At 31.4% G+C, this 22,624-nt stretch overlaps 1 protein-coding gene across 1 annotated transcript; it reads left to right on the top strand.

Annotated features, from left to right (window-relative positions):
• Positions 1–18,040: 18,040 nt before the first annotated feature.
• LOC114127465 (leucine-rich repeat-containing protein 24-like) lies at positions 18,041–22,084 on the top strand. The gene has a single exon (XM_027991704.2). It carries the CDS (start codon positions 18,448–18,450, stop codon positions 20,662–20,664), a length of 2,217 nt encoding a protein of 738 aa, XP_027847505.1. The 5' UTR covers positions 18,041–18,447; the 3' UTR covers positions 20,665–22,084.
• Positions 22,085–22,624: the final 540 nt, after the last annotated feature.

Genomic DNA, 22,624 nt, shown 5'->3' with positions numbered 1-22,624 from the left:
GTGTAATATAACAATAGATAAACCTATAAAATTCTATAATTTGCACATTATGGACTATAATTTATACTACGAATTTCATAAAAACAAAAATAGATTGTACTAATTGTATACGTAAGTACCAAAAACAATATTTTTAACCTTTTTTAGCTTCATATCTGTCGTATCAACTATTATTTAAAAGGTTTATTAAAATATTTAGGCATGTAGTATGTAATTAGAAAAAATAATTAAATAATTCTCGTACCTGATATAATCTAATACGTTAATATTCGATTAATAGGTATGGGTGGTACATATTTCTTAGATGTATTATAACCACTTTTGGTATTGGGAGTTCTGTTGATATAATATGTTATAAATTATGTAAGTCGAAACAACGTAAACTTTGTATTAAAATTCCTCGTTCAACGCTTCGACATTAAAATATGATTCCGCATTAATACGAGTAAATAACGCTGTAGAATGATGTAGTTTACCTTAAATCTTAACTGTATTATACTATTATAATATAGTAATGAACCTTGACCAATTGTTAATAGTATAAATATGGTATACTATTTTATGTTAAATTTAAAACGACTTTAAATACACAACTAGATACTGTGCAAGTATACATATATTTTATGTTTTTGCAATGTATAATTTACCGTCGATTGACAAGAACCATATTATAATATTATACGGACATAGTTACGTATAGGGACGTTATCAATTTGAATAATACAAAGATACATTTATTATTTGTTTTATTTATTCAATAATATAAATGTATGACCTGGATTATATTTTTCCTAGTATTATACATAAATACATATATATATATTCGTATAATCATATTTTTATAAAATGGTTGTGGGGACTGAGGCCTCTGGCTCTTGGATAGTATTTCAAAGATGTTTTTCTTATGACGTGCAGGTTGAATCTTTAATTCGATTTTTATTTATTGAATTCTTAAAAAAATATTCTACATCGGAATATGAAACAAAAATATACGTTGTCATTTAAAAAAGTAAAAATATTATTTTATAGTAAATTAAAATACTGTAAAAAATGTTTTTCAAAGACGTTAATACTATTCGTTGAAATTCCAAAAAATCAATTATCCCGTATTAAATTAGTAAATTTTTTATGATGGTGAACAACTCAGTCTCTTACAAGTAACAGTGTCTATAGGTACCTCTTTACTTACAATACATACTTTAAAAGTTTAGGTTTATCAATGTTTTAAACTGTATTACTAAACATGGAAAATTCTTAGATCCTTCCCTGATCATAGATACAGTGTATACTATGCATTTATAATATAATATATTGTAATAAAATAATACCTTAGAAAAGTACATACATATTGTGATGGAGTCATCTGTCTGACCGTTTTGGGCATTTCGTGATACGTCTAGGAAATACAATGTTAGGTATATACTATATATCATGACTAATTATTAATGGTGTATATAATATTATATATATTATATACTGTTTCCGGTAACATTTGCGATGTATATGTGCATAGTACAAATCGATCCGATGGTCGTATTTTACTACGTGTGTCAGTATGGGTATATAATATTGCGTGCGTCATACGCATCCTGCACTGCCACTCGCGTGCCCTTTAATAGTCTATAAATGTACATATGTCATATATAGACAAAATAGTCAATATATTTATCTATTAATATTATTAGACGGTCAAATGACGCATGACTCAGCACTACAAACACACACACATGATATAGTATGGTATTTTTATTTTTATTTATTTACTTATTTTTTCGTTAATACTATCATCAGTTAGCCAATTCAACATTTTTAACATTTACCAATTGACGATTCATTTAATATTTTATTTAGTTGAAAATTTTAACACTTGCGAGTTGGTAGTATTACGAAGATACTATTTTTTTTATTTTAGATTCTGAATTTGATTTTACTATATAGTGTGGTTTTTTTTATACATACCTATAATATTCCACTTTTATAGTAGACAAAAAATGCTTTAATGATTATCTTTGAAGGAGGTTTCTAGTCATAAAGAAGATCTAGTTTGCATGTTTATTGATCAAAAGAAAAAAAAATCTCAGCACTTTTTAAAATAACCCTCGGAGAAAAAAATACAACAATTTGTTAAGATTTTAATATTATATTAAAATAATTGTTTGGTAACCTTGGTTACTCAAAAGTAAGACCGTCTCTGCTCAGAATCGTTTTTCTTCGTATACAATGATTTATTATTGAATTAAAATTAACACATCCATTATAGTAGTGACCTTCTCTGCAATGACGTGGTACACTGTACAGCACATAAGTTACCTACTTGGTGGCTTTTTCCTATTGATATATGCGTATATTACACATTATATTACCTACATTGATATGTCAAAGTTCATCAAACGGGACGATTATATATTAGTCTATCTATTCCTCAACAATTATACCAATACTTCAAAATATTCAATTAGTAAATGTTCGAAAACTATGTAAAACAAAATAAATCGGTAATAAGAAAAAAAAATCAATTGATGCTCTGTCCAAAAATGTTAATCCTTGTATTGTGAAAATTTTTATTAACAAACTTACCAAACTTATGTTTAACATTCGGAAATGTCTTATTGCTCAAAGGTTCAGTAAACTTTATCATAGACGATATATATCTATCAAGAAGAAATCGGAATAGTTTTCGTATATTACAAATTTACAAATTGTAGTGTACATTTTATTCACGTAATTGTATTCGAATATGAAAGTGCGAAAAGTAAAAACTGATTTTATTCTTACATAACATAATATTGTTTATAATTAAATGTACACTACGTTTTCATTAAAACATGCATTTTTGAGATAGTAATATTAATGTTTCATTACAAGTTTTTTTTACTACTTTAACACTAATTAGTAAGTTAATTTGGTAAAAAGTAGATGAAATTGTAGATAAACTGTACGAATACACAGTATCTCGGCACATTTGGCAACTATTTATTAAAATTAATAAAATACACAGTGAATTAATTTAATAAACTAAATACTAACAATAAATATAATATTATATGATTTTATGCACCATACCTACGTTATGATATTGATCATTATAAATATTAAATATAACTTAAATTTTAAAGTATAGTTAAAAATTGCAATTATAATATAATATTTTAATTAAATTACAAAAAAAGTAATAAAATATTTTTTTTATTTTGATATGTATTTATAGATTTATAAAAATCATAAAAATTATAGTGGTTAATAGTTAGATTTGGCATGGTTAGAATGTACATTATCGATCGTGACCCAATGCGTTGGAGAAACGATTTACTAATTATACATGAATGTGATTTATAAAGATAAATAAATACATAAAATACATGATAAATTGATTACAATATTAATTTAATTCATTTAAACTATATATTAATTATTTATCTATTTTTTTTATACTCTTTATTTATTTTTATATTTATTATCATTACATAAGAATATTTAAGATATAAAAAGTTCAATAATTGCAATAACATGATAGCTTAAGAGTCATTCTGTAATATAAATAATACTAATAAATTCAAAACTCACATGTAACACTAAATGATAAAATCAATTTTGTCGGAAATTTTCTGATATTTGAGTTTAGGAACTTCCACGTAAGTCACAACTAGATTTTCTAGTAAGTACTTGATTGTAAATTGTGCTGCAATTTCGATTGCTATTGGACAAAATAATTAATAAACATCGGCAAGTAACACAATTTAAAAATATCTTAAACTTTAATATGTATTAATTTGTTCTATAATTATATATTTATACAACTTTCATATTTCTTTATTACATTTAAGATCGTCGAGTGACTGCTAGTTGCAAAAAGTTCGTTTAATTACATTCGTTCGAAACGTGGCATGGGTCAGTGATTTCAATTATTCTAATCGAATATTATAGTTAAAAAATATCAATAATAATGATATTTTAAGCGCTTAATAATACGAGTATACGAGGTTAAGAGAATTAAGGTAATGCACTTGCACCATAAATAATATGATAATAATTATCATACAATTTAATTAGTGTACCTACTTATAATATATAATATAATATTTTTACCATTACACTTAACCAAGATCAACTCATTATCTCGTAGAAGGAGTGTTATTCATTTATACGTTGACCTTGAATCAAAGTTGAACAATGTAAGAATGCAAAAACAAAAGTGTGTACTTCTTCGTATCCGCATAAACGCCAAACGTTTTACGGTTTTTAGCGTCGTTCATCCAACCGTATTTGTTTGACTGAAAAGAGAAAATTGATTTTTTTATTGTTTAAATTTTTAAATTTTCACATTAATTAACGCGAAACCTTATTGATGAAAAAAACCCTCCTCGCAACAGTATGTTATTATAATACATTATTATACAAGAGGATTTTTCAACTTTCGTATACTGCGTGTTGCTATTGGATTGTCACTTGTAGAAGTCGATAGTAAGGAGTAAGGATAGGTATAATAAATAATAATAGAGTTGGGCAAAATAGTTACTTACAATCTTTTTAAAATTTAAATGCAAAATTGATTTTAAGTTATAATTTTAAATAATGTACTTGTACAAAATAAAGAATTCTTTTGGAGTTTTACCTAGTATTTTTCAATATATTATTTTATTTTAAATATAAAAATAACCCGTCGTTAATTTTTATAAGAAAAAATATATATACAATATACATATATATATACAATAATATACATACATAGGTATAAAGTATATATATTAATATTAGTTGATTTTAAAATTTTAAAATATTATAATTTAAAAGTCATACTTGAAATTTATAATAAAATTTGGTTTTAATAAATAATCCATACATGACTTTACGTTTTAATTGTTATTGTTACAGAATTATATTATTTTTGACACATATATTATTTTATTTAAATCGTTTTAGTGAATATTTTAGTATAAATTATCTAAAATTATCTAAGATCTGAGTTTAAGACTTTTTTTTTTTATATAAATGTAGTATGAATAATAAATTAGATAAGTTAAAATGTTTCTGAAAGTCTGGATCAATTCCTTTTTAATTGACGAGTTGTATCGAGTAGGTTTGGAAAGAATAAATTTGATAAAGAAAGGATTTAAATGATTATGTAGTTTATTATGGAATCGTTTGTAGAATTGAAATGCTTCATTGTTAATGGCGATTATGGAGGGTTCGATTACTGACATAGTGAACATTGGTTATTTTTCTGAGGCGCTGTACACTAATCGAGTCCCAATACCTGAACGGGGAAAAAACAATATGCTAATTGAATCCAAGGCATAAACGAGAAATATAATAATATTAAGTCTACGGTTAGACAACCAAAAATATACTAATTGACTCCGAGGATTATTTTGAATAAAATATAATACCAACCATAATATATATATATATATAATATATATGAAGACGACTACGTGATATCGTTCATATCATTTTTATGTTTATCACGTGGATTTTTACTAATATAAAAAATGTGATTTTATCATCACTTATATTCATATGATTATATACAAGTAATATTATTATTTATGTTATATTATAGTCATATATTATTATATTTTAAAATATTTAAAAAAAAAAAAAACAATTTTTAATCATACCTATAGTATTTTTTGTTACAGACAGTCCTAAGTTTGAATAATTTTAAAGAAGATGTTTTTTTAAAAGTTTGACTGGAATCAGTTAGTATTAAAATATGGACTCAATTAGTATTATATTTAAAATTGCATGAGACTCAACTAGTATAATATACATTTAATCAACCCAGGACTATATCGTTCTAAAAGGTTTTATTGGGCCTTAGTTCGTTATTCATATGCAGATTTTTGAAGATATTGATTGGAAGGATTGTACAATTTATATGTTTGAATTTTTTTTCCCAAATTGGTTTTATTAGGTATTGATATAAAAATTATTTTATTAATATGTATTATAGGTGATATATTGTTTTTTAATATTTTATGGTATTTTAAACTTTTAACACTAATTATATATGACAGCTATTTATACTGTTTTTAGTAAAATAAATATTATGTTGGAAACTTGATAAGGTTAGGTAAAAAAAAACAACTATAAACTATAAACTATCTCATTTGATAGTATAATTTTGTAAAATACTATTGTATGAATACAATTTGATAGCTAGAAACTAATATAGGAATATTATTAAAAATAATATATTTTACTTAATGTACTTAAAACGTTTTACATTTCGTTATAAAAACAACGACCTATTTAAAATTAAAATCTAAAATGCACTATACAAATTAAAAATGTATAAATTATAATGTAAAATATATATTTATAGTGCATTTCTCATTTTGTAACATTAGTAAATTCTCATGTATAATATTAAAAAACAATATTGATGGTAGTAATAATAACGATTAAACCATTAGTGTGTTATATTTCATATTAATTGATCATTTGCTCTAATACCTGTATAAAAATGTATGTTTGACTCTTGTCATATGTGGTTATAACGACTATATAAATTGCATGGCATATGCTAACAATAAACTGTATTTAAATTGTGATTTTATCTATTGCAGGCGTCAGGCAAAAGTAATTATTATAAGTAATTATGTATTTTGGCGTTAAATAAAACAACAGCAACAAAAATATTTACATATTAACGCTTGATTTATAAAACAATTAAAATAACATTCGTAACACGAGTTTTGCGGTTTTATTGTATTAGGCCAATCATGGATATAACCATAGGTGTGGAAGGGAACAAGAAGAATTTCTACTCTAATTGGTTGCCTGTCTAAAAATTTAGCTGCTATAAACATTTAGAGTCAAATGTCAATACCGATGAACCTTAGGACGGTATGCACATAGATTTATAGTTTATATTTATAGCTAAAAATTAATCTTAATATTTTGAAAAATGAGATGTGTTTAGGAAATATCAATATACGTACATAATACTACATACAGTGGAAGTTTCTGCGAATAATATCGATTGAATTACAAAAACATAAATAAATAAAATGTATTTTATATTAAATATACTACCTTATTGAAATTTGAACTTGAAATATCTATATTAATAAAATATATATTTGATAGGTTCAATATGAAAAAAAACATATGAGAAATTTGCAGGTGTTAAATGTCTAGTCTTACCCATTATAACTTATAAATTATAACTGAACATTTTATACATTTTTAATTAAAAAATAATTTACAAACATTTGTGATTTTGACGAAAATCGTTAATGCTTATAAAAAAAAAATTAACTTCTACAAGAAAAATGTATGTGAGATCTAATATTATATTTTCAAGATTTTTAACTACATTTGATAATTTTAATCAATATATTAAAAAAAATTCAAATATTTTAATTATTGCTTATAAATAATTTAAGATTTAAATGAGTTTTATTATTTTTCAACAAAATAACAGAAATCTTTATCTTTATTTTATGTTTGAATAATCATTTCATCAAAGTTTAAACTTCAACTGCTTATGGGAAATAATTGTGAAATTATGATAATTTTTTTTTTTAGTTTCAGTAATAATAATTTATGAGAAATATTATGTTAAATTTTCAAGCTTTTTAATATAGCCACTAACAAAAAAAAAAATGTATCAATATTTATGAAGGTATACACTAAAAAAGTTTAAAAACACACTTAATTTGTAAATCAAAACACTGAACGCTTCACTTAGAACCTAAAAATAATAATAAATATTTTTGGTAGAATCTTCTTAAATATTATTTTGTTTTCTTATTTCTACATAAACTCACATGATTTATTTACGTACTTAAAAAGTGTTGATGCATACTGAAGTGCATATTTTATTTTTGTGAATGTATACAATAGTTCATCAATTATTAAGGATACCTACATTATAATAATATCTAAGTACACGGTCATCGCATTAAAAGAAACGACTTATTATTAAATAATAATTTTAAAAAATCTCTCAAATTAACGAGTTAAAAAAAGGGTGGTTAAGACAAGTGGTAACGCTCTTACAATAAGGATGTAATAAATTTTCAAGCTTTTTTGGGCACCCAACATTTTTTATCGACATTTCAAAAAAAAAAAAAAAATACTTGGAAAAATCGAAAATAGTCAACTATAAATAGTTAAAAAAAAGTCATAATATTTTTACATAGATTTGTACACAGATTTGTACACATTTGTACATAGATGATACTAATATACACATTTGGTGAAAATTTCAGGTATTTAAAGTGGTATTTCGTTTTTGAATTATTACTATGTATAAAAAAATCGATTTTGTAAAAAACTGATTTTGCGTAAAAATTCCCGTTTTGCCGTCACTTTTATGTGGTGTTTCCCGATTTTTTTTAAAACAACTGGAAACTTCTTACTTTTGACTTTTATAATGCACCACGAATATTTCACAGAAATCACCCCTGAATTATTATATAGAAGCATTATTTCGACAAGTTATAATGTATACAGTATACACACAAAAACAAAATACATACAACATTGTAAAATCAATACATTCATTACTTTGATTAGAATCTAATAATGTATTGTTTATTTTTGTGAAAATGTAAAATATATTTTATTCTATAAATAATGGAATATGCAATTTAATAAGAAATATAATATATTTGATTACATTTACTAAATTTGGTTTAATTTTTTAAGTATTTCTAGAAGCCCTAAAGTTACTAAACTGATAATACACAGCTTAGGACTTAGACCTAACTAATTCTCATATTTTAATGACCACGTGATTTTTTTTTGTATGGGAGAAGGGTGGATAGATCTTCTTACTAACTTTAGTTTACACCATTTGGTACTCATATTAATTATATTGTATTTTAACCTAATTGTCTAATATAAATATATAAATATAGGTTTTAGTGAACACGTTCGGGTTTATTAAAAAGCAATTCAATTTGTGATCGAAATCAATTTAGGGGCGAGTTTGAAACAGAGTATCTACATCATAAATAATACATTTTCCGTGGGTATTTGCATTTTGCAGTTTTATTTTTACACACATATATACACATTCATTGGAGTATTACTTTTGGTTTATATCTGAACTCAAGATTAAAAATGTTGTTTTCGCGTTTCTTAATAAGATAATCTGAAATTTTTAGACTTAATTCATAAATGAATATTTTTATAATAGTTGTATTAAGTTAAGTATTCAAACGTCTAGAATAATAGTTTATCATTAGGTTACGGTGATAAGTGAGTAGATGAGTATAAAAAGTACAAGTTGCTAGATATACCGCATACTCTTGATATGCGTGTTGGACGTGTACGTATAAAGACAAATAAGGCTGTAACACACTCAGTATAATATAGTTATAATATAGTTATAATATATGTATAAATATATAATAATTTTGTCTATGTGAATTGAAGATATAAGTACAATATGTACATATAATTACATGCGGTTGAATAATGAGTATAACCGGCGCAGAAAACGACATTTTCAGTTTTACTAATACTTAATATTATTAACTATTTAATAATTGTTATCATGGAATTTGATGAATATGCGTTTGTAGAAACCATACGGTAGTAAAAAATGAACATACGAAGAACGTGCTTTGAAGAGAAAAATGTAAATACCTATACAATATATTATACACATATATAATGTTTATACATTATACATAAATTCATGTACATTATTGTTTTGAAAATGTTCAATGCGCACGTTAATATAATAATAATATCCCGGATAACAACGAATAGTCTGAAAACAAATATACGGTTTTCGCGTTTCGTATGCGTACGAGCGAGTTAAAAACAAATTTCAAACTTTTATTAAAAACCGACGGAATGGTGTAGTATGAGCTGCCGATATAATATCATTATGATGTGTATCGCGAAATGAAAATTTCAAACTTAAATGGATATACATTTTAGATAATTTATTACAGTACGCGTGATTAACGTTATACTATAATGTTAAACACCATGACTTCTTGTGACTAACACTTATAAAGTTATAAAGTTAAAAAAATATATATAAAATAATGCTAAAATTTAAAACTTTGAGAGTGCCAACTATCTGATAGTTGAAAAACATATTTTAGCTGTGAATAAAATTACAAAACAAAATAGTAACATTGATTTAAATTACTAAATATACAACTGTTTAATAAATGTTAATCAATGACACTAAGATGTACCTACCTATAAACTATAATACATTTTGGAATGTTCATTTCACAATATTAAAATTCCAATTTTTTATTACATTAACCAAGTTAATATCGATTTCAGAGTATAATATGTGCATAATTTCATAATTACGCTGCGATAACTAACTAGAAGTACAACACCATTACAATAATTGTAAGTTAAATTATATTGTTAAGGTATTTGTAAAATGTTTGTCTTTCTTAAATATTTATTTTAAAAAGTAAATGTTAATAAGTAGATAAATAGTAGGTACCTAAATTATTCAATTATTGATTAGGAATGCTCTTATTTCCTGTCGTATAACCGCGTAATATTAGAATAGAATGCGATCAGAAATATTTTCATTAGAGGAATTTTACTGTCAAAATGTAAGTAGTTTATGGTAAAACTCTTAGATGTATGATACTATATTAAAATATGACATATTACACTACGGAATCTACCGTACATATTTTTATTTTCATTTTTTGTCGTCGTTATCATCGTTGAACCATAGTTACGTGTGTAGAGAAAATTAGTCGACTGAATGACCCGTTTGATATACACGTATAATATGTGCCTATAATACATATATATATAAACATAATAGAAACGATATTCAATCAACCAGACTGATAATAATTCCGACAGCGAACCGCAAAGTTTACATCACGTATATACGACAACCGTTAGGGTGGATGATGTTCGGTTTTGTGTGTGATTGACGATTGTATATAATATTACGTGTATTGTGTACGACTTATGTGCGTACCTACTGCTGATTACAGAAAAAATTCGAAGGTTTTATGCGGCATGAGCCATGAGTAATGTACTAATGCAATAGTATATGATATTTAAGGTGAACTTACTGCAGAGCAGTGGAACTTCCTCGGTCTATATTTGTTATCATTTTGTACGTAGCTACTTTAAATGCATAAGTCATCGTTCTTATTAAGATATATAAGTTTTATTTCGTTCGTTAAAAATGACGTAAGAAAATAACAACATTAAAATTGTCAAGGATTATGATTAAAAAATCCCTAAAAAGAGGTATACCTTACTTTTTAATCTATTATAAAATATTATCATATACTTATAGAAAATTTATTGTATGAAATACTGCATATTTTAAAATATACAGAGAGTATTTGGAAGACGCATTTAAACGTGGTGATGGATTGTCAAAACTACTTATCCTCAATTCTTCTAATCCAATAAATGTAGAAATATATACCTCATTATACCTACATAACTTATAAGACTAATCGTCAAAAAATAATTTAAAAAATTGTCTCGGGTAGACTAAACCTCCCGCCGTCATCGCAAGTCACTCGTGCTAAATGTCTGCACTGCGGGTGAAAAAAAATTTCTAAGAACGATGACTGCCTCTGCATAGGGGAGATCTTTTATGGCTTTTCGAGTGCTATTAAATTTCGTATGGTCATCTATACTTATACATAAATATATTTATGTAACAATTGTATAGATAGAAAAAATTACACATACGCAGAACACATAGGTTTATCTACGTACCATAAACATATATCGTGTATTATATATATATATATTATTGTGCATTAGTACAATTGTACTTATTTCTATTCATGTATTCTTATATACATTGTACGACTATCTATTTTAATTTTGTATTGATTAAAAGCGCTCATGTAAGTTGCACATGTGTATCAAGCACAGTAGTTGATTGTTTACTTCGAATGTGTCACGTGAAATAAGAGTACAATTTTGTTTTTATTATTAAGGGGATACTGAAACTTTTCTAATTACTTTCCTCTGCAGAAACTCCGTCTAACCGAAAGCGTTTTTGCGAATAGGCGGGCATATGGTTTTATAAGACATTTTTTTTTTTACTTTAGTATATATTATCGTCCCGTTTTTATTGTGCACAATGGAAAATTGCCATCTTCGTTATTAAATTGTTGTACTATATATACAACATTATAAAGCGTATACCTTTTTATTATTATGCTACAAGTTATAATGTCGTCGCAATTATTCGAAAGTCGAAACCGTCAAAACACTTTTTGCAGTGTCGTATCTGCGGTGGTGGTATATATTTTCTTTTACAAAAAATTGAAAACCGTCAAGCAATTATTTTCATCGACTCAGTTAGAAAAGAAATTACGTATATTGCAGTGTCGATTATAATTTAGATTGAAATAATAAGTTCTTCAATAAAAGTTTTAATCTACAATTTTCAAACGTTAAATAATAAATAAAAATTATAAAAATCTATTTACTTATATAGTTATATACATATTTATTATATTAAAAAATGATATGCTATCACGCAAAAAAAAAATCATTACTTATTATAGTATGTAAAAATGTCTTGAGTTGATAATATTATAGTATGCATTTAAAAATATATCAATAAATGTCAAAATATACACCATATAAACTGTATATTATTACAAGTACCATATTATAAAACACACTACTACACGATTCCTATTTTAAGGGGCTGAATATGTCTTTATATGACTATATATTATAGTTGTTTCTAAAATTTGTTATTTTTTTTTTTAATTGAATTATTTTTAAATATTTATAAATTGTAAAAAGTGCTATATATTATGTGAAAATACCTTACTTAAACTTTCCATCCTTCCTTTGAAGTTTGAACTGTTATGATAATAAAATTTAAACAATTTGGGTTCTTTAAGTTAAATTAATTTCATTAATATGGAGACAAAATTAAAGCATATTAAAACCGTTTTACTATATGTTTATAGTATTGATTTCTTCACGTGGCTTGATTAATCAATGATAGGACGTGTTTCTATGTATTATAATATCCATTCAGTATTATTGAATAATGTTACTTCTCAACACTTTAGTCGGCATGTTTAGTTTTTTTTTATTATTTAAAATATGAATTATTAAGCATAAACATTTATTTATAGAAGAATCAACATGAACAGAAAAAAAAGAAAATAATAGATATAATAGGTAGTACCTACAAAAATAAATTATAACAAAGAAAAAAAAAATAATAACGATAACAATCGATACCAGCTGTTGTCTGATGATTATAGAAATAATAATTAAAATAAGTCAGAGATAAAATGTCCACTTATAAAGCTCATATAGTTAAATTTTTACCCAATTTGGAGAACGTAAATGAGGATGGCTTTTATTGTGACGATATTATTAGAGGAAAGAGCATTACGACGTCGGAAAACTTGATATTAAAAGAAGACAAGAGAAGAGATTATTTATTAGACGAATTATATTCGGTATAAGAAAGATGGGTAAATAGTGAATAAATTATGTGTACAAAAATACTATTTATGGATTGTTAGTAAATTCCAATTTGTAGTCGTGGTAATAAGTTATAGCCATAGTGTACTATAGTTATATTTTTTTTACATTATTACATAATATTTTATTCAAAATAGTTATCAATGAAATAATTAAAAATGTATTACTCTAAAAAAAAAAAAAACTATTTCACGTTACTTATAGTAACATTGTTGGCACTTTATGTCACTACCAAAAACTGAATACCTTTTTATATATACATGGATGTATAGATGCGTATTCATTGTATAGCCGTAACGCATTTATACGGAATTTCAAAATAATCTTTCAATAAGGACCATAACCGTTTTCATTGATTATAATCCTTGCGACAATACGTCATATATTTATACATTTTGATTGATTGCCTTCAGAAATCTTTGACATTGAAGAAACCCGAGTGCGCAGTGTTCCTCGGGCCATCTTTACAACGGATTCATGAATACAAAGGTGTACTACTTTATCGAATCTACCGTGATATTTGACGAAATGTGAATAATTCATTTTAAAGATTGCTACGTACAAAAAAAAAATAAGTAAAATAATATATATATACATAGGTATTACGTATATATATACATACATATGTATATAATAATGTATTAAAACATTTACTTATTTTAAACTCTATAACGCAAAAAGCAATAATAAGTTTCAATGTAATCATACATTACATTTATATTATATAACTACGTTGATCATATATACGTACTTGTGAGTCACGATATTGCTGATATTATATATACACGACTACTTAACGTTATTGAAAAAAAAAATACCTTTTTATACATAAAAAGTTTTAATACAAACTCAACGTAACATTTTTAATCATTTCAGTTTCATGGGAAACTACGTTATACTTAATGAACCGTCCGACAGGAAACATTAAATTATACGGTCGAAATATCCCAAAAACACGGTTTTCCTTTACACCTTTTATGTGCGTGGGGTGGACAAGCGCACACCAACCCCCATAACTAACACCCATTTTGTGATGCACCTGTACCTATATACCTATCCGGGTGACGTGCCTATAGATATAAATCCATTGATAAGATTTTAGATTTATGCTTCTCATTATGTGCCTTTTTTAAAACTCTTACCATGTCAATGCCATAATAATATATTAATAAATTTTATCTGTACTCAATAAATATCTATATGTATAGATTACATTCATATATAGGCTGACCGAAAAGTATTCGAATGGCGGCGACAGCGATAGCACCGTCGAACGAATAGAGGGTGCTTCTATATGTGTTAGTAACCGTCAATAATTTTATTTTATTTATTTTTTTTTTGATTCGATATTTTAAAAATATGATTCTGAAAAATTCAGTATATTTTTTGGTTTACCTGAACTAAAAAAAAAAAAAGGAAAATTAAACTTTTGTTTCAGCATTTAGTAAGACTATTTAAAGGTAACCAATCTATAGAGTTAAATCATGTGAGAATTTTAAAAGTGGAATAACTAATTTAAAATTAATATAATAATACATAGATGATTAATGTAATGACTAATAAGTGATAATATTAAACGTAGAAGTTTGTAAAAAGTTTCGGAAGAATACCAATCCAGTATGCGTTAGATGTGAACGAGGACAAATACTATGATGTAAGTCGTCCTGTATTAAACACTTGATACGGACTAAAAAATATCGTATTCCAAACTCACCAATTCAATTTTAAAAGTTTTAGTCGTTCCGGATGTACCTACCTATTTACCTATATTATATGTAGTGGAACGAAGAAAAAATATTTTATGTGTATTCCATATAAACAATGGCGTTTGACGTTGCAGGTTTTTCGAGTTTTTGAGAGCATAATATTGTAATACACGATGATAATATTCAGTCGATTCACTAGCGAATAAGACGTATTCTCTATTTCCGTATTTTTATTATAATTTATAATATATCAACCTTGGTACAACAAATTTATATGAAATGCATTAAAACTTTTTGAATAAATATACTTTACCGTTAATTTATGAGTATGTATATATGCGTATGTTCACGAATTCGCCGGCCATATTTTAAAATCATGTTTTGCCCCATAGCTCGTGATTATCTTGGGCCGAAACGCATTATGAATGTGAGCATATAATTTAATAATTGGTGCATCATAAGAAAAAACGCGGAAAATGGCGTGAAAACATCACCATTTGTGTAAAATATATATCATTATAATAGTAAGTTGTTTAGTTTACCTTCAATTACAATAATGCATTATTTTATTAGTTTATTACAATCTAATATGCATCATGTATTTTTTATATATAGGTACAATATAATATGTATTAAAACATTTTTATTTTATAGTAGTATTTTTAACGACGATTTTGACTGTGTCATAATAATAAAGAAACCAAATTCAAATTATAAAAAGTCGAAGTTAAAAAAATGTTGAAATTTAACGCTAATGCAACACAATGATAATAATATTATGGGCGGTGCAGTTTTACATATTAATAATATAATATTTATATTATTATGCATTTACGGCAACGGTCTTTGGGGACCGGTTCGACTACTGCATACCTTTTATATTATAATATTTTCATCGTGTTACTAGAATGGTATTTATTAATTACGGACATTTTTCGATTTGATTATTATGACGTGTAGTATTATCACAATAGTGTACTACGGATATTAGTCATAAATAGTAATTTAAAACACATAAACGACGACGTATGGAATTTCGGAAGGAAACAACATCGACCACGCGACGAATAACGATAATAATATTGTCGTTAATTATTTATTAGTCATATTATACACTTAAATCTAAGTGGTTACGAAATACGAATGATGTTATATATATATATCGTCAATCGAACTGTCGTAATATGCAGAGATGACACATTGGCACAATGACACGTCACCTACTGGCTACTTTATTAAATTATTACTGATATGGTAATTATCAATGATTACTTATTACTATTTAATTATTTAATACGGGCACCTACTAATCAGATATATTTTTAAATATAATTTTATAATATTATTGTCTATAAAAAAGAAAAAACATTATTCTTTTGTGATTGACCATTCAATAATATTTATTGAACAACATTACGTATACTATAATAATAAATTGAAACATTGCTAAATAAAATATCTATATTGACATATTATGACGTAATAACATCCGTATATACATTTACTCATTCACGTCAACGATGTCGAGTACAGTATGGTTATTTTATTACACTTTTTTTATTTTAAATACTGATATTTATGGAAAAATATAAAATAATAGGAAGGCGTGCAAAGAACCAAAGGAAGTATATGAAGTATATGTAGTACATACATAAACATTTAGAAATAAAATAAAAATGAGGAGTATTTTCAAAGATATTGCCTAGTTTACGGTGCATAATCTTTTGGTACACATTACAGTTTTTGTCTAGTTTTTAAGAAAAACATAATAAATAGTATGTGTTTCGACACTCGAAAGAATTAAAACGTCGGTCGGTCTTGCACCGGAAGCACGTCGACACGCGAGAAATACTTAAGAAAGGTTTTAGCCTTTAGACGTTTGAAATTTCTCACATAATAGTGTGAATTTTGTCCATTGTCTGCACATAAGTCGACCGGTAGAAGGGTGGATGTCGTCTGCAGCAGTGTCGGCGGTGGTGGCAGTGCAGGCGACGGTTAAAAAGAATGAAAAAAAAAACCGTTAAAAACGTACATCGTATTCTCTGACATGTGCATGCATCACGACTATCTATCGACGATCGTACTCGCGCACACGAGCGATCGTCGTCGGAGGAATAAAACATAATTTATACGTAATGTTGTCATAATAATATGCAGAACGGTAGGTATGCGATAATAACGATTTGGCGAACATCCCAAAAAACCGCGTTCAAAACGTCTCCCCCCCGAACAATACCTACTGCACCTGGAGAAATATGTTTTTAAAACGAATAATATGATATTTTAAACGATATTATAGGCACGACACACCGCTGCAGCATCCCCGCAAACGCAATTCGTACGCGGCGAACGGAATCCGCAGATGAATAATAATATGACAATAATAATATGTTAAATAATAATATACGTATTAAAACGATTTGATAGGTTTACTATATATTATACGTTTTCTTTTTCGTATACGTTGCACTCGCACCGGTCGAGTAGGCGGCAGCGTACCATCACTATCATCGTCATCGTCATCATTATCGTCGTCGTCATCGTCCATTGTTGTCAGTCCCGCGTACCTATACACAACATATATATAAACGTTTACCTGGTCACCCCCCCACCGCGGCGGCGATTGCGTGTGTGTGTGTATGTGTGTGTGCGTGTGTGTGTGTGTGACTCGGAAGACTACACACACACGCGCAGGAAGCGGCGTGGAGGAGATGGCGTGTCGCGCTCAGCGTGCGTGTGCGTGTGTGCGTGTATAATATACGACGACGTCACGGACCGACGGGAATGCGGTCGTCAGGTAGGGCACACAACCGGTGAGTTCCTGTTGCGGTCGTACGGGGCTCGAGTGGGGGGAAAAACGTTCGACGGCGACGCGAGCGCCGGCCAGCACCGCCGCCGCCTGCTCAGTCAGTTTTTGGTACCGGTTCGTTTCGTGCCGTCTGTCATACGCGTTCGTTCATAACGGTTACGAGTGTTACACGTACGTTCCGTGAAAAGTGCGATCGTTTGTGCGGTGTGTCTGTGATGTCGTTTTGTTCTCGTCTTAGACGTCAGTGATCCATACACGATTTTCGACGAATCTACGGTGCGCGATCGATAAGATTTCACTCGCGGGACTCGAATTTTCCAAACGGCGCGAATTCGACATGTCGTCGTCGCAGCGATAAATACTGCGGTTCCCGGAGTAGTGTTGTTGTTACCTCGATCGAAACGAGTGTGCGCGCGTCGTCGATAAAATAATATTACAGTATAATATATCGAATTTAAATTTTTTATTTCTGTGGTCGCGATCTCGAAAATGTGGCGGTTTAGCGGCAATCGCGGTTCGCGGTTCTTGGCCGCGGCGGCGTTGCTGGCGTTGGTGGTGCCGTCCTCGGTCCGATCGTTCGACGGCTGCCCGGCAGTGTGCTCTTGCAAGTGGAAGGGCGGCCGACGGACGGTCGAGTGCGCGGATCGGGCGCTGATCACGGTGCCGATGGGAGTGGACTCGGAAACCCAGGTGCTGGACCTGTCCGGCAACAACCTGCAGATACTGCCCAACGAGACGTTCTTAAAGGCGGGTTTGGCCAATCTGCAAAAGGCGTATCTGCGCAACTGCCGCATCGGGCAGATCGACGAGTTGGCGTTCCGCGGACTGACCAACCTGATCGAGCTGGACCTTTCCAACAACATGCTCACGTCCGTGCCGTCGTACGTTTTCCGGGACGTGCCGTACTTACGCGATCTCTCCGTGGCCGGCAACCCCATACAGAAGATCGAGGCCCGAGCCTTCTCCGACTGTCCGGCCGTCGTCAAGGTGGACGCGTCCCACTGCGGGCTCCAGTCGGTGGCGGGTCTCGCGTTCGACGGCATAGTCAGGCTGGAGACGCTCCGCATCAACGACAACCGGTTGACCGAACTGTCGGCCACCGTGCTCGAGTCGCTCACCAAACTCCGATCGGTCGAGCTGCACGACAACCCGTGGGTGTGCGACTGTCACTTGCGACCCATGAAACTGTGGCTGTCCGGAAACAACGTGCCGTACAGCCAACCGGCGCTGTGCTCGGGCGGACCCGACCGGCTGTCCGGCAAACCGCTCACCGAACTGGACGTGGAGGACTTCGACTGTCGGCCGGACGTGCGCGCCGAGTCCCGGTACGTCGAGGTGACCGAGGGTAACAACGTGACGGTCCGGTGCCGAGTCGAGCCCGGCTCGATGGCCCACATCGCGTGGTACCTCAACGGCCGCCGGTTGCAGGGCGCCGGTACGCCCGCCATCGGATATCCGGGCGCCGCTTCCGCCAACCCGCGCATGTTCGTCGTGGACGGCGTGGACGACGAGGACGGCAGCCGCCGGAGCGAGATGACGCTGACGGACGTGCGACGCGAAGACGCGGGCCAGTATTCGTGCCTGGCCGAGAACCGGGCCGGCAATTCCGAAGCCAATTTCACGGTTTACGTGACCGACCGGCCGTCCGTCATCATGTCCACGTTCGGTTCGGCGCACGTCAACGGCGTGGCCGCCGCCATGGCCGCGCTCATCGTGTTCATACTGGTGTTGATCGCGTTGACCGTGATGCGGATCCGGCGGTCCGGATATCCGGCCGACACCAAGCCCACAGAGGCTACCGGAAATCGCGGTGGCAGCGGCAAACCCAACACCGGATCGATGGCCATGCACGGCGGCGGAGCGACGTTGGGACGCGGCGGCGGAGGATACGGTAACGGCGGCGTGTTGACCGGAGGCGGCAAGACCAATCCGGCGCTGGACTTATCGTCCGTGATCGAGCGCAACTACGATCCCGATCTGGAACCCGGGCTGGGATCTGTCTGCACGCCCATTGGATCGTATCACGTGGCCGGTTTGGACCTGATACACGACCACGACGCTTCCCGGCTGGAGATGTGCGATTCACCGATGTCCTCGACCGCCAAACCTCCGCCGTCGTATTACAGCGGAGGCAGGACCGTGTCCGGCGGCGGAAACGTGCGCCCGTACGACGATCGGACGCCGATCATCGGCACCGGAAGTGCTGGAGACGCTTACAGCGTGGGCACCGGATCCGACGAAGTGTTCTCGTACAACAGCCAACAACAGTTGCACTACGGCGGCGGCGGTGGCGGTCATTACGGCCAACAACAACAAGTCATCGGCAGCGGTAGCGTCAACAGCGATTATCCGGCCGACTACGGTCTGCCGATCATACCGACCGGCCATCATCAGTCTTCGACCAACGTGTCTCAGTACGGACAGCATCCACAGCAACAGCACCCCCAACAGCAGCAACACCAACAGTATTACAACGGAAACGGCAACAACTTACACTATCAGCAGCAACAGCAACAGCTTCACCATCAGCAGCAGCAGCAGCAACACCAACAGGATTACGTACAGCAACAGCAGGACGTGTCCCAGCAACCGTCGGTCAAGACGCTGCGAGTGTGGCAGAGGGGCGTACCGGTGTTGCCCACCACGCCGTCCCTGCAAAGGTTCGCAAACAGGACTTCGCCGACCACGCCGGGCACCGACGTTTGAGTGTAGCGGTCGGTTCGAGTAGTCAGGGTCACGTCCTTTCGACGACACCTGTAGAATCTTATTTGTACCGTTTTGCTTCGTTTCAGTTTTATTTATTTATCGTGTATACCTACGGCGCGTTTCGTTCCTTTCCGCGTTACTTTTCTACGATTTTTATTGTTGTTGTTGTTGTTGTTGATGTTGTTGTAGTTGTAGTTCAGTAGTCGTATTCTGTTATTTTTAATTGCGTGCTCGGCGCGTGACGCAACCGCGATGACCCGAAACGGACGATTTTTTCCATCCCGGCAACACTCCGCGGCGGAGTTGCAATCGAAATCTCTATACTGCCGACGTTCGCGAATGATCTTTTTAATCGTTTGCATCTGCGCAGTAATATGGATTTCGATTAAAACTCTGACCGGTTAGGCTCGGTTTTTTTTCCTTTTTTTTTTTTTTTTGAAAAAATATTTTATTTTCCTACTTTTCGAAAACAGAAACGAAACGGAAAAAACCGGCCGTGAGATCTCATTCGTTACGGAGACTCGCGTCATGCCCAATGTTGTTCCTCTTGTACATTATTGTAATAGCTTATGTATATATATTATATTATTATTGATACCTACGGCGTGATGTATATTACGACTATATTGCGCTGTAAAAAAGATATGTGTAAGTGTAAGATAGGTATAATATAGCATTATATTTTCCCCTCCCCCAAAATATGGCTGTGATGATGCGGTTTGTTTTTTGCTCGATGGCGACAAAGAAAAACCTATTTTATTTTTTATTATTATTTTTATTTTAAATTACCTCTGTAAGATAAATATGTTGAAAACAATAATAAAAAAAAGAATATATGATTATTCTGTGTTTAAAGCAAACGACTACTACAATACAATATGGTTACGACAATGACGACGATATAATATATTGGCGCATTAACGGCACATCGCTGAAATACCAAATCAAACATTATTATTATAATTGCACTTTTCTAAATATTTTATTGTTGTAATGTATATAAAATGATAAATTAATATATTTTTCGTGTTCGTGGTGCACCAAAACTCGGGTCGTCTGTCATCGTCGTACACTATTACGCATTGTCACTATACATATTATATATTGTTGTGAAACTACCTATGATTAAAAAATTTATAATTTTATTTTCTAATATTATCGTTGTTACATGTAAGAACTATTATTTATTTGTCGTGTGTAGAATAAAAATATTTAATGTAACTATGTTTTTTTTCTATTTTCGATGAACTATTTTTTATTTTTATTTTTGTGTTTTGTCGTCGACCCTATACATAATTTATTATATATATTATCATACATAAATACGAATTACGTTAAGACATAATAATTTATTATATCCACACGTACGACGTTATTTTTTTTTTTTAAATATACGATTACTATTTTTTAACATACATAATTTGCCGTTTATCGTTCATATACGCGACTGCTCACGCATGCGTTGTACTGTTTTCCTAGAGGCGTGTATTCGCCTATATTATTATGATCCATCAATCTATGTGGTATCCTATCGACTGCCATCGCATATTTAGCAGTGCCGCGGCGATTCTCCTTGACATGTGGCGGTGGCAGTGACGTTATGGACCGCATCGCCGCCGCCGCGTGAAAGTTCGAAGGATGAGCAGAGAGACGCTCGTCGTAATTATTATTTTGTCCGTTACGCCGACGTGTATAATAGTACAGTGGGAGAACGGTTTTTCCTCCGTTCTCTTCTCTCGTCTCGCTAGATTTAGTACTATATATTATTACATAATAATATCGTAAACGCATACCTATACACCGCTGGTAAAGTGAGGGTAGGTTTGGGAGTCGCGTATTCGCATTAGGTTAGCTATAGTTCCTATAATAATATACCTACGTCGTATATATATATGTTATGTACGAAGAAAAACACGCAGACAAATGACTATACGACGACTAAGAGTTACGGCGGCGACGG

The sequence above is a fragment of the Aphis gossypii genome, chromosome 1 (genome assembly GCF_020184175.1).
Source record: "Aphis gossypii isolate Hap1 chromosome 1, ASM2018417v2, whole genome shotgun sequence".
NCBI lineage: Eukaryota > Metazoa > Arthropoda > Insecta > Hemiptera > Aphididae > Aphis > Aphis gossypii.
Note: the sequence above shows the minus strand (reverse complement) of the source record. Positions and strands in the feature narration are given on the sequence as shown.

Excerpts from the sequence above, each read along its gene's own strand:
- LOC114127465 (XM_027991704.2), top strand. The coding sequence starts at position 18,448 with ATGTGGCGGTTTAGCGGCAATCGCGGTTCGCGGTTCTTGGCCGCGGCG.